This window comes from Lupinus angustifolius, chromosome LG01 (assembly GCF_001865875.1).
Source record: "Lupinus angustifolius cultivar Tanjil chromosome LG01, LupAngTanjil_v1.0, whole genome shotgun sequence".
In the NCBI taxonomy this organism is placed as follows: Eukaryota; Viridiplantae; Streptophyta; class Magnoliopsida; order Fabales; family Fabaceae; genus Lupinus; species Lupinus angustifolius.
This window is the reverse complement of record NC_032009.1, coordinates 27,637,827-27,652,534: the sequence shown is the minus strand read 5'-3', so window position 1 is coordinate 27,652,534 and position 14,708 is coordinate 27,637,827. Positions and strand designations below refer to the sequence as shown.

At 35.9% G+C, this 14,708-nt stretch overlaps 1 protein-coding gene across 1 annotated transcript; it reads right to left on the bottom strand.

The window, feature by feature from the left end:
• Window positions 3,152–6,750, bottom strand: LOC109359426. Its single transcript, XM_019604088.1, has 5 exons — window positions 6,441–6,750; window positions 6,217–6,290; window positions 4,738–4,867; window positions 4,322–4,633; window positions 3,152–3,527 (listed from the first exon to the last, which is right to left on the bottom strand). The coding sequence occupies exons 1-5, from the start codon at window positions 6,561–6,563 to the stop codon at window positions 3,255–3,257; spliced, it is 912 nt and encodes a 303-aa protein (XP_019459633.1). The 5' UTR covers window positions 6,564–6,750; the 3' UTR covers window positions 3,152–3,254.

The window sequence follows — 14,708 nt, the reverse complement described above, 5'->3', positions numbered from 1 at the left end:
AGTATAGGCAAAAAAAAACAGAATGGGAAAGGTGCCATAAAGGAGATAGAAGGCAACATCTAATCAACAGCAAACAAAGAATTAAGGGATCAATGGCGATTAATACATTATTATAACAATCACAGGTGCATCATTCAAGTTAGTCACTAATCTCTTTATAGTCACTGGTTACATTCAAGATATATATCCCAAAATATACATGTTATTACATATTCATAGACATGTATGCCTTTTAATGCTAATTCTATGAATGTCATAAAACTAAAACCATTACTCTACATGTTCATAATCCTAAGCATTCATAAACATCTTTCCATGGGCTAAACTAGTAGCAGTGTGTAATTCTAATCAATGGGTTAATCATAAAAGTGTTACTTTTAAAATACAGTGCATAAACAAGTAAAAAAGAAAAAAAATCATCCTATTTCAGTAAGCGCATATAATTGTTCAAAGATTAATCAACTATATATGCTTAGTAAAACCATACTAGTCTTCGTTTTGGCCTGTATATACCCATCTTGGACTTCCCTAACCACCGTGAGACCACCGAAACCGCGTCAGCGATGACCGGAGAAGATGAAGAAGAAGCAATCGGTTCGGTGGTTCATCCTACTCACCATCATCCATCAGAACCGAAGAACCATGAAGCTGAACCATGGCCATATGACGGTGTCCCTCATTACTCATTGATGGAGCCATTGGAGGCGCTGCTCCTCCCTGTTCAACCGCATCTTAAGGAACACAAGCTCCTCCGCCCATCGTCGGAATCCCGAGTGTTATCACCGCTGCACCCAAGTTCTATCTGGACGTGACCCATCCTCTCTTGGGTCAGGTTGCCCCTCAAACCCGTGGCTTCAAAGCCACAACCATGGGTGGCGTGAGCCTTTCCGCTCTCACACCGCCGCGATCCTCCATCAACTTTGTTTGCCGACGCAAGAAGAAGAGAAGAAAGGGTTCTGCAAATTAAGAGTTTTTAGGGTTTATTGTTTTGTTTTGATTTATATAAGATAAAGGGGTAACCGTGTGTTACCCCCAATCCTCTTTAATAATAGTAATAATCCTAATAATAATAATAATAATAGTACTTCTATTCATTCTTTATATTCATCTACTTATTATATGTTATATTTTGATTGTTGTTTGATTTATTATATTAATGAGATGATCTTACCCCAAATTAAGTTAATGTTTACTTATTAATCATATAAATGTAGTATCAATGAATTTAATAACAATATATTTTAAGCTAAAAGTTTTGTCCTTTTAATAAATAAGAGTATTTTCATGAGAATGTAATAATGAGATTATGACTCGTGTCATGTCTTACTTCTTACTTTGAACCAAGTATCGGTTGTGGTCATTTGTATTGCTCCTGTTATTTATCAAAGTGAGAAGATGGTTAATGACCCATGTCGACTCTTCGTTTATTAATTCTCTATCTTTAAAAATATGTAAGTCATTTAAAAGTAAAAAACAAAAAAAGGGTCTTAAGTATTTTTTTTGGGATTTAATAGAGGGGTTAAAACTCGTATTGTATCTTTCTTCTCACTTCGAGTCGAGAATCGGTAGCGGTCACTTGTACTGCTTCTGCTATCTATCGAAATGGAAATGCTATCTATCGAAGTGGGAAGATGGTAAGCAATCAATGTTGACTCTTTATCTCTTAATTCCACTTCAATTAAATTCAAACCAATTTCTAAACCTTTTAATCAAACCAATTTCTAAACCTTTTAATCAAACCAATTTTAAGAACTACGTAGTCTTGATTTCCCTATTGCACCCGGGGATACGTAGGAGCAATATGAACTTGTCAGACACAAATAAAAATATAAAAAATATTTTGTTTAAGCAATTTAATTTAAATAAATTAAGGGTATTCAATGTATGCAATTAGTTAGGGTACCGTTTTATTACGGGCGAACGGGGTGTTAATACCTTCCCCAATTCGTAATTGACTCCCGAACCTGGATACAAAAATCCAAAAGCCCAATGTGATTTGGGCTTTAAAGATTTTTCTACATTTTTAACCATAAAATGTAGTGGCGACTCTAAGAGGTCGCGTAACCGAAAATCGGGGCGCGACACTTTGTATGGCTTATGATACAAGGTACACATATCAAATTCATTACAAAGAATGTCTCATAAAAATAAAAATAATGTATAATATGATGAGATGTGTAACCAAGTTTTCATACGACAATGTCATAAACTCATAATATTCATCATTGACAAAATATTGATTTCTAAATCTTTTTTAATTGTTTCGACTATGGTTGTTCTTTGTCCTCAATCTTCTTCTAGGAATTGGACTAACTTCCATTTAACTTTCTATCCTTCATACATGTCCAAATCACATGAGACGCAATTTTCTACCAAATAGTTAACCATAATGAAATCAAATGTTCTATAAATTCCCAATTCAGCCAAATAAATAAATTTGCAATCTGTACATCTAATTTAGCAACCACTCTTTATAGTGTAGTTTCTATCAGGGGCGTGCTTCCACCTATCATTGCCAAAACCATTAGCCATTTTGTCCCTTATCTTGGTCAGTGTCACTGGCTATCAACTTGCACTATTTGGAAGTGTATACTTTCAAATACTTTGTTGTTTCAAGTAAACTCCATCCACCCATCACATCCAAACCATATCCTTGTACAATCTTTAATACTCAGCCCTCAATATTTGTTCTCACACACTTGATTCTACCTAACCAAATACTGATATATGTTGCCTTGTTTTGTCCCCACAGAAATCCTCTGCATCTGTTCTTACTCTGTTCAGTTGTGAAGGACTCATAGGACAGCTCATTGCTGGTTAGTCTATCTGCTTTTCCTTTCATCATCCATGTGATTTTCTGTGTCGATCTCTGGACAGTGAACACTGATTCTTTTGAGATGTATAAAATATCCTTATGTTTTGAATTTGGTTTTAACGTACCAATATTGGAGGTTTACCTATGTAATATAAAATATTTGCATCCTGTTCTACCATTATCAGGAATCAAAAGTTCCTAAATGAAGTGTGGACAAAGCATAAACTAACTACAGCAAACAATTTTTTATTTATTACCAACACAAAAGTCTATTTTTTTATTATTATTTACATCAAAATAAATAATAGCCAGCCGCACACATTATTGTAAGTTTGTAACACAATTATTTATACTGCACTGGGCTTATTACAATATAATAATCCAACACATAATCCTTAGTCAAATAAGGCATACACATTAAATGGGTCATACTTCAAGTTTAAACCAAGGCAATGCTGCTTCCTCCACCAGGGGGTCTGCGTGCGCCTCGTATAACATCTCTGGTTTCTGCCTTTCCGTCAGCGAATATGTTACTCCCAGTGATTTCTCTAAGTTTAGCTCTGCTCAGAGACTTTTCTGCAGATGCTGGGGGAACATCTCCCTTGAAAATATTGTTCCCTGTGAGCTCTGCAAACTTTTGGTCATGTATTTTTTTTGATGTCTTCTTAATTGATTCTTCCCCAAATAAAATATTACTTTGGCCAGCAGCAGGCTACAAAAATTAGTAAACTTGGGTAAGGAGGATTGTTTCATTATTGTTAAGGCTAAGAGAAACACATCTCTTGTTTCAAGAGAAGAAGAGAACTCCAAAAGAATATAAAATCTAGAAAGAAGGAATCTATTATGGAAGCTTGGAAAACGTTGCAAGGAAAACCGATGGATTTCTTAGATACAATGAGTGTGGTGTAGAAAACTAAGCTTAACTTAACAGAAAATATTACAACTTGGTGGCTTGCACCTCACTAATCCTTTGGCAGTGGACGAATCTATGTGCATACACGACTAAGTAATACTATATTTATATCATTCATAAAGTGGTAGGCTGCTTCTAGTATGTTGGCAAACAAACTTCAATAAGTTTCTAAGCTGCCACATATGCGTTTAATCTTATATCATACAAAACTTGGTTCTAGTGGATGATGTCCTGGAGATTCTAGCATCTGCATTAGGTGAAAAATAACCATTAATATATTTAGTATGTGGTGTTTGGCTCTAGCTCAAGATGAGATGCTCCTGTTTTGGTGAGGGAACAAAAGACGTTCCCAAATAAAATTGTATTCCTCAAGAGCTGCAATTGTATATTTTATATCACAAAATTAAGGTCATGTGTCCATAAAATCGGACAAATTGGTCTGCACTTAAATTTTGCATTTCAGGAAAGCATAAAGTGAGTAGTGCCGATGTTATAAGTAGGGATTACAATAGTAAAAATTCTTTAGCCTTCTCATCCAATATAAAATGACAGATAAGATATATAGCTGATTTTCATGCCCAGAAGAGACTTACATTAGAAACTTTCACTGATGTGCGTGCATTTTGTGGAACAGGTCCTCTCATGTCTTTACTTTCTTTTGATTGCAGAGTGCGTGCAGCAGCCACCGGACGAGGCAAAATTTCAGGAGCAGGGGCAAATATATCATTTCCACTGAGCTCCTTAGTCTTAGCACTTGATATTTGCTTCTTATTCTTTGTATCTGGTTGGTGCAATGTCCCACTCAGTTCACGCTGCTTAGCTATCTCTGCTATAGAGGTTGGTTTCTTAGGAGAAATGCTTTCTTCAGTGTTGAACGATATCTGACTAATTCCGTTTATTGCTTGCTGAGATGCAATTGCAGGGAATAAAACAAGAACACTGTTATCACATTTGAGAAACAATCATATGGTTATATTGCCCTTCATGCATAGGAAATCTTCTAGGATACCTGATATGTACGTATGCTTGTTCTGTTTTTTGAATTTGCGGAATTGGCTGGTGATGATGTATCTTTGGCATTGGCTGAAAATATACCACTTCCACTCATCTCTTTCATTTTATACCCTGACCATGGTTTCCTGAGTGACACGCGTAGAAGGATGTGTTTGACAACAAGATTAGATAAAAAATGAGCTTTTGAAGTTACTAGCCAAACTTAACACTAATTTTGTCCACTACCTAAGGACGGACTTCACTATTCAATGAAGAGAGGTTCCTTTCACTTTTTATTAGTGAATATTCACATTCAATCAGGCTTATATTAGATGCAAAAACAATTCCACTTTACGAGTAATTTCATGTCATTTTTTCAACATAAAACACATTTCAATGAAGTTTAACAATAAGTGAATAATACTGGAGACCAATGATAGGCTTCTTCTAAATAAATATATTCACATAAATAATTAAGGTTTTAAATTGTGGTAAATAAACGTATTTGTGGTAGCAAGATCGAGATTTTAGTAAACTTTGCAAGTACAGTACAACCACAATTTCATTAAACATAACTTACCTGAAACCATACTTTAAAATATGTTAACAATAAAAGGACAACCTAGTTCAGAAGACTCCTACTTAGTAGAGTTTTGCAAGAGGAGGAGAAAATGTTTCTATTTAAATCTGTGACACTACAGTCACTAAGCAAGGAACAACCTTATGTTACATCTAACTTAAAACCATGTTAACAATAATAAAGAAGAAAAAAAGAAAGAAATAACTATAGTAAAGTGCATAGCAGCAAAATTAATTAATTAACAGAATTAATTAAAACATATTAGTACAACAAAAAAGGGAAATAAATTATAAAGAGTAGCCCAATCACATAACAGGAAAGGAAATACTGAAAAAGACGAAGAAGGGAAAATATTAAAATTATTAAAACATTAGAAAAGAAGAAAAAAAAAATTATGAATGTAATTTCATTGTAATTAAAAGAATAAATGTGTTATTAAAAATTGTATTTTTTTTGTTTTTTAAAGTACATATCTCTCCACGAATAAAGACGATCCTAACTCAACAATTAACATTTTAAATTGTGGTCAACTAAACATACTTGTGGTAGCAAGATCGAGATTCCGTGATCTTTGCAAATGCACTACAATTGCATTAAACATAACTTAACTGAAACCATACTTTAAAACTATGTTAACAACAATGAAAAAAAAGAAATAAATAACCATAGTAAAGTGCATAGTAGCAAAATTAATTAATTAACATAACTAATTAAAACAGATTAGTACATAAAAAAGGGAAACAAATTATAAGGAGTAACCGAGTCACATAACAGCAAAGGAAATACTGAAAAGTGAAAACATTGAAAAGAAGAAAAAAATATTAAAAATATTAAAACATTACAAAAGAAGAAAGAATCGTGAAGTAAATCTGAATGCACATTGAACATTGAAACAAAAAGCGAGGGAGATTTTACTTCTTGACTAGACTATCTGCTTCCTCATCGGTGAGCTTGGCGCCACGTAGAACTTCACCGATTTTATCCGAAGGCTACGAATCCAACGAGCAGTTACAATAATGAACAAAGAAAGAAACTCAATTACTATCTTCACGAGGATTTGAAGTTTGAAATAAGAAAAAAATCTTTAAAAATGTTCATAATAGTAAGGAGTTAGCGAATAAAAAATAGTAGTAGCTAACTTGGCGAGAACGGTGGCCGGAGACAGAGACGGCGGCGGAAGATTCTTGCGGAGAGAGTTCGGGCCATGTAAGGAGATCGGAAGTGGAGGCGCGTGAGTTCCTGAGGAGCGTGTTTCTCTGCATTTTCTCTTCTATTCAATTGAATTTAATGTTTTGTGCAGTGAGTATTGTAAAGTGTTTGGTGAAAGGGTGAAGTTTGTTAATAACAAGAATTGAAATTTGAAAATGAGTTACAACGATAACAAAAAATGAAATGGCTTTGAATTTCGAACTGCATAAAAAAGATAACAAACTTTGCACTATGTTGATACTAATTTAGGTGTCTTAATATGGTGGATGTGTCATTCCACTTCCTTATATATATATATATATATATATATAACACCCTCCTCTAGTCTTGAAGAAGAAAAGATAAGATAATTAGTACAATGTGAATAAAAAATAATAACTATTTGGGGTTATTTATCAATAAATTATTATCCTATTCCTTAAAGCAATAAACGTTTTCATTTTGATTCACGTCTAAGTATTAAGAAGTTTATTATATAAACTATTGAAATTCCCGTAACAGTTAAAGCTTAAAATGAATTAAAAGAAAAAACTATTGAATTCATATGTTGCTTCTTTTATTCTCTATATTTTCTTACAATTTAAAAAGGAGAATTAGAAAATATCTAGAATAGAAATGATCTATACCATACACTTGGGTAGATCATCATAAGTGGAGTTGTCCTAACAAACTTTTATTTTTAAACATAGTCATTCAACCAAATATGTTTTGTTGAATTTCTCTTGGGCCTCCCATTTTCAACTTGGGCCCTAACATTGCCCACTCCAACTTGGACAACCTTGTCCTCAAGGTTGGAATTCTGAGTCTGTATGTGTGGCCCAACAATAGTAGACGGAATTGGTTCAATGGGTGAGTGGGAACCGTTCAGTTGCTCATTAATTGGGGCATTCAATGCGTGTTGCTTTGGAGACTGTGGACAGGCTGGAAATGCGTCTCTCGGGGTCTGCGCAACAGCGTTGGACAGACACGGTATCGCATCAGAGTCGTTGGATGCACAATTAGTACCGTTGCCACCTGTTGCAAAGGACATGGCCCATGTGGACTTGCTTTTTAATGCAAGTTCATTGAATCTGGACAGTTGTGTTGGACCGTTGGATTGGCTTTTAATGTGGTCACCAAAATCCAACATGTGAGAACTATCCAGGGGAGAGAAGTGAACTCCTTCCACATAATGCTTTGAATGAGTTATGTCTTTGGAAACCTCATCATTTTTCAATTCCCTTCACCTTGCATTATATGGTTTCCCCCTTTCTCTCTCGTCTCCTTCTTGCTTCTCAGGGGGTAACACAACTGCTCTTGTTTCCATAGAGACCGACTTGATGGTGAAACCAACGCCTTCATTATAGGCTTTGATTTGTTCTGGTGATGGGGGTTCTTCATCCCCTATAATGACCCCTCCGGGTAATGGAACGTGATAATCTTCGGGTTCACCATGCAATCTTCGGAGCAAGGAAACATGAAAAACGGGATGAACCCGCGAAGAAAGATGAACATCTAGTTCATAAGCAACCGGGCCTATCCGATGAAGAAGTTTGAATGAACCATAAAAGCGTGGAGCAAGCTTGTTTGAGAGTCGACAAACAATGGTCTTTTGTCGATAGGATTGTAGCTTCAATAATACCCATTCACCCTTTGTAAAGGTAATATCAAGCCTTCCGGAGTTAGCTTGTGAAATCATTCTTTGTTGAGCTCTTAAAAGATTATTTTTTAGAACTAACATGATTTCTTTTTTGTGTTGTAGCATTTCCAAAACTGGTTGGGCAGTAGTAAGTCGAGGAACCAGATCCAACAGAGTTGGTGGCTTCCGACCGTACAGAACCTCAAACGGAGTCATCCAGGTAGCCGCGTGTTGATTTGTGTTGTACTAATACTTTGCAAGTGGCATATGTCGGTACCACTGTTTTGGTCGTGACCCTACAAAGCACCATAAGTAGGTTTGGAGACATCGGTTTACCACCTCTGTCTGACCATCCGACTGAGGGTGGTACGTTGTGCTAAAACACAACGACGTTCCCTGGATGCGGAAGAACTCCTTCCAAAATGAGCTCACAAAGAGTTTGTCACGGTCCAAAACTATTGACCGTGGGATCCCGTGAAGTCTTGCAATTTCGGTCAAAAATCGGGCAGCTAGCTCTTCAGCACTGAACTTGGTAGGCAATCTGATAAAGTGTGCATATTTGGACAAGCGATCCACCACTACCCAGATCACTGTATGACCGTGTGATAAAGGTAAGCTTGTAATAAAATCCATGGAAATATCATTCCATACCTTTTCCGTAATCAGAAGAGGTTGCAATAACCCATTTGGCATAGCGGGAATATACATGTTATATTGACAAGTAGTACACTCTCTGGTGTAGGCTTTTGTGTGTGTGTGTAAATCCCAGGCCAGTAACATGAGGCGGCTAGCCGTGCTAATGTGGGCTTAAGACCCGAATGTTCAGCAAGAGGAGCAGAATGGTATTCGACTATGAGTGATTGTCAGAGCTGACCGATATCAGGTGTGAAAATATGATGCTCAAAATATAGTAGTCCATTAGAAAAATGAAATTTATGCTTCATTGATAAATTTGTTTCACTTTTTTGTATGAACTGTTTGCCTGTTGGAGAGAGGTAATATTCCCGCAATTGTGCAAAAATGCTTGGTATAGGGGAAATCAGAGATGAAAAGATTGCAGTCTCCTCAGAATGAAGGCGGGATAAGGCATCGACCACCCTGTTAGAGGTACACGTCCTATACTTTATGTCATATTGAAACCCAATTAGTTTTGTTGCCCATTTTTGCTGCTCTGGTGTATGTAGACCTTGTGTCATTAGATGCTTGAGGCTCTGTTGGTCTGTAAATATTGTGAATGATCGTCCGATCAAATACTGACGCCATTTCTTTACTGCTTCTATGACAACATACATCTCTAGGACATAGGCGGAAGCATGCTGCATGTGCAATGACATATTTTTTCTGAAGAAAGCCAACAGGTGACCTGCTTGGGATAGAACAACACCTATTGCTACCGAGGAGGCATCAGTTTCTACATCAAATTGGACATTGAAATTAGGCAACCTTAGGACTGGGGTTTTTGTCATTGCATTTTGTAATTTTGTAAAGGCCAACTGAACCTCGGGTGACCATGTAAAACTGTTTTGTTTTAGTAGATCAGTGAGAGGAGCGGCGAGTGTGGCGTAGTCTTTGACGAATTTTCTGTAAAATCCGGTGAGTCCCAAAAATCTTCTGAGAGCCGTGAGGGAACGAGGTGGTGGCCAATCCACCATCGCCTGAATCTTCTCAGGATCAGGTTGCACACCTCCAGCAGAAATAATGTGCCCTAAATAACCCACATAATCAACTCCAAAAATGCATTTAGATAAGTTGGCATAATAATGATGGGAAGATAATAACTCCAAAATAGTAGATAAATGAAGTAGATGATCATCCAAGTTAGCACTATAAACTAGAATATCGTCAAAGAAAACCAGTACAAACCGCCTTAAGTAGGGCCGAAGCAAATCATTCATTGTTGCCTGAAATGTTAAGGGCACATTAGTGAGCCCAAACGGCATCACTAGAAATTCATAGTGGCCATCAAAAGTGCCGAAGGCAGTCTTGTGAGTATCCTCTGGGTGTACTCGAATTTGATGGTAACCTAATTGCAAATCGATCTTAGAAAAAATCGAAGCCCCGCCGAGCTCATCCCAGTAGCTCATCAATGGTAAGAATAGGAAACCGATCAGGTATAGTGATGGAGTTCAAGGCTCTATAGTCAACGCAGAATCTCCAATTACCATCTTTTTTCACACCAACAATACCAGAGATGAAAAAGGGCTTGTACTAGGTACGACTATGCTTGTTTGCAGCATCTCATGAAGTATAGAGGTCATAACTTCCTTTTGAGAGTGTGGGTAACGGTATGGTTTACTGTTCACTAGAGTTGAGTTGGGTAGAAGGGGAGCATGGTGGTCATGGGATCTTGGAGGTGGTAGATTTGTGGGGGTATTAAAAATAGAGGCATATGTGGTAAGGATGGTTTGAATGTGTGGATGGAGAATGTGTGGGTTTTGGGTCGTGTGGGTAGTGAAGAGTGTGGAGGGGGTGTAGAATTGTGATAGCATGAAAGGTTGAGATGCTATCAGTTTGGAGTAGGCGAGATAACTGGTGGAAGGAGGAGGGTTGCATAGAATAATTGTTTTCCCCAGTGAGAATGATGGAAGTTTGACCCACATTGAATTGCATTGAAGGGACTGCAAAATCTGAGATAATAAATCATAGGGTACAAAGTCATTCGATACCCAAGACAACATCAACCCCCTTTATGGGTAATTAGTATTCCTTGTGCTGTAGAGTGATGGATGTGTTATCACAAAACCCATTGCAAAAAATATGAGCTCAATTTCCCACCATGACTGGAAATTGAGGAGTTGGAGTAACTGGCAAATTGAGATGGGTAGCAATCCTTGGTTGGAGAATATTATGGAAACTGCCTATGTTAACTAAAACAATGACATTGTGGCCAAAGATTGAGCCCGAGAATTTGAGTGTTTTGGGGGAGAGATATCCTCTTAGGGCTTCGTCTGAAATATGGAAATGGATGAGATCTTTAGTGATTGGGTTTGGGGTTTCTTCAACTGTTGGGTCTAGACAATGTAGGCAGTTTTCTGTGTCTGGAAACTGGTCATCATGTAGGAGTAATAGAAATTTTTTTGGCTGACATTTATGGTCGGGGTAGAACTTTTCATCACAATTGTAGCAAAGTCCTTGGGCGTGTCGCTCCTGCATTTGTGCAGTTGTTAATCGATGAATAGGAATAGGGGAAGTAGAGGGGAGATGGGTCTGGTTGGGTGGGTTAGAGGAAGTGATTTTGGGGGTATATAGAGGGGGTGGTGGTCCAAAACATGGGGTTCTGGATGGTTGGCGGTTGGAGTCCCTTAGTTTAGCTTCCACCAATTTGGTCAGCCCCAATGCTTCTGAGATGGATTTGGGCTTAAAAATGGCTAATTCCCAGCGGATATCTAGCAGCAACCCAGATAAAAAATAGTTGAGAATTATTTCTTGGGAAAGACCCCAAATCCTGTTGCACAATCGCTCGAATTGTTGCTGATAATCTACCACTGTACCTACTTGCCGTAGTTTAAACAACTCAGCATGGTGATTTATGTAGGAGGAAGGCCCAAATCTGGTCTCCAAGTCTCTAGTAAAATAATTCCAGTCAGATAAAAGAGAGTTGTGGAACGTCCATTTAAACCAACTGAGAGCCTCACCATGCATATAGAAGGATATCATGGGAAGGCGTTGGTCTGGGGCTACCATATAGAGTTGAAAAAACTGTTCGGTCTGAAAAATCCAGTCAAGTGGTTCAGATCCATCAAAGGGAATGAGCTGTAGTTTGGGAGGTCTAGGAGGTGAGGAAAGTTGAAGGTTGTGGTGAAAAGATGGATGTGAGTGAGGAGGTGGAGAAGGAAACGGTGGTATAAGGCCTGGTGGGATTGGGGACGTGTGGTGAAGGTGGGATGGGGTTGTTGGAGACGTTGGAAGAAGATGGTTGGTGAGGAGAACCCTATGGAGGATCAGAGGGCAAAGAAGGAATAAAGGATATACCAGCCAATTTGTCAATAATATTATGCAAGATTGTAGCAATTGCAGCATGTCGAGCATCATGTTGTTCTTGTTGTTCGAGCAACTTCTCTATAAGGATATCAATAACACTTTCTTCAGGATCCTTGTGAGAAGTTTTGGGAGGCATGTGAGAAAAAATGAAAGCACCAAAATTGTTAGGAAGTTTATTATATAAACTACTGAAATTCCCATAACAGTGAAAGCTTAAAATGGATTAAAGAAAAAACTACTGAATTCATATATTGCTTCCTTTACTCTCTATATTCTCGTACAATTTAAAGAGGAGAATTAGAAAATATCTAGGATATAAATGATCTACACCATACACTTGGGTAGATCATCATAAGTGAACAACTGTCCTAACAAACTTTTATTTCTAAACATAGTCATTCAACCAAACAAGTTTTGTTGAATTTCTCTTGGGCCTTCCATTTTAAACTTGGGCCCTAACACTAAGTTCTAACATAGTTTTCTTTAAAACAAGTTTTTCTTTTCTTATCTGATATTTTGAATATTAATGTCTTTCCAAAGATAAAATCATTTAAAATAAGTATGGAATCAGAGAAATGGATAGAAGCGTTGGGATTCTGTTGAATATAGTATTATATGATATGAAAATCACATTGCTTAGGATGAGATAAGATACCATTATATATTTGGACCCAAATCTTTCTTATAATATTGAGTAAATTACAATAACATTCCTAAAATTTTAGTGAAATTATACAAATCAATATTCATTTTTTACACCTAGAAAAACTTCATGATTGTTATAAATATATTACACTTACTACTATTGTATAAGAAACAAGTGTAGTTTTTTAAACAAAAAAATGTGATAAGTGCAATTAAGTTAAACAAAATATAGTATATTTTGGAAACAAGTCTAGATAGTATACAAATCAATATATTTTTATTATTTTTGGTTCATACAATATATTATAAAAGTAATTTAAATAATGAGGAGGGATCTGCTTACTCCAAGAGTAAGTTTACTCCCCATCCTAGTCAATCAATTCTAGGGAAATCCAATGGTTTCAATAGTGAGTAAATCTAAACCATTAAATGTCCATAGAATTGATGGCTAGAATGAAGAATAAGTTTAAAAAAACTTACTCTTGGAGTAAGTGAATCACCAATCTTAAATAATATCTACTTAGAATTATAATAAAAAATAATGAAATTGTATTGACTCGTATATTATTTATATTTGTTTTCACAATATATCATATTTTGTTTAACTTAATTACATTTATCAACATTTTTTGCTTAAAAGTTACATTTATTTCTCATACAAGATGATTAGTATAATGCATTTATAACAATTAAGGTTTTTTAGGTGTAAAAAATGGAAGGATAGTTTATATAATTTGACTAAAACTCATAGGTGTGTATGTAATTTACTTTTATAATATGAATCAAAAATATATATCAATTATAAACATCTCATAAGTATTTAAACATATGTGTAATAGAGTTTATAATCATTAGTCTATAATAATATCTTGGTAACTCTTGAACGCCCTAATGATACTTAAACAATTGATCAAATATCATTAACAAATATCTTATTTTCTTCACTTCTATTTATTTTATGTACTTTATTTAATTGTCTGGAGTTAATGTTGTGCAACAATAGGATCAAATATACAAAAAAAGTGTCTATTTTTACTAAATATTATAAGAAATACTATTTTTTTTGAATAAAACAATACTATGTATATAAAGTTAATTATATAAAATATATAATTAAACATCTGATCTAGTGATATAAGGTTTCACTAGATCTTTTGGAGGACTAAAAACTCAATGTTTTAATTCCTAAAATTGATACTTGTTGGAAGAAGCAGTCATATATCCGAAATAGATTAGTTCCTCTTGGTGCAACAATGTGTAGAAGAAGAAAGAAAATGAAAGTGAAAGTGAAGAATGATGAAACAGAGAGGAAATAATGAATTGTAATGGATGATGAATTGATTGGGAATTTGCAGAGAAAGTAGGAAAGTTTTAAAAGAAGAATGAAGAAGTTTCTATTATTGGAAAGTTATGTTTGATTGTTAGTTAGGGAAAGCTATTTATAGAACCCCCCCCGACTAACTTAACTGATTTTTGAATCACATTTCTTAACATTCCCCCATGATTCAAAAATCTACATCTAGCAGTAAAAATAGTACTCTAACAACAAACCAAATCTATCCTTGCAACAAATCATGGATTCCTATCTTCTTCCTCAAATCTTTGAACCTATCTATCTTCAATGGCTTAGTCATTAAATCTTCCAATTGAAGATCACTTCTGCAATGTATGAGTTTGATTCTGCCCTCTGCAACTTGTTGCCTTAAGTAGTGATGTCTTGTCTCAATGTGCTTGCTTCTACCATGTGAAACTGGATTTTTAGCTAGATCAATGGCTGACTTGTTGTCTATGAACAACTCAGTTACTTCTTCTTCTTCAATGCCAAGTTCCAGCAATAATGAAGACAACCAAATAGCTTGGCAAGCAGCTGCACATGCTGATATATATTCAGCTTCACAAGTTGATAAAGCAACTACCCTCTGCTTCTGAGAACACCAAGAAATAGGAGCCCCTG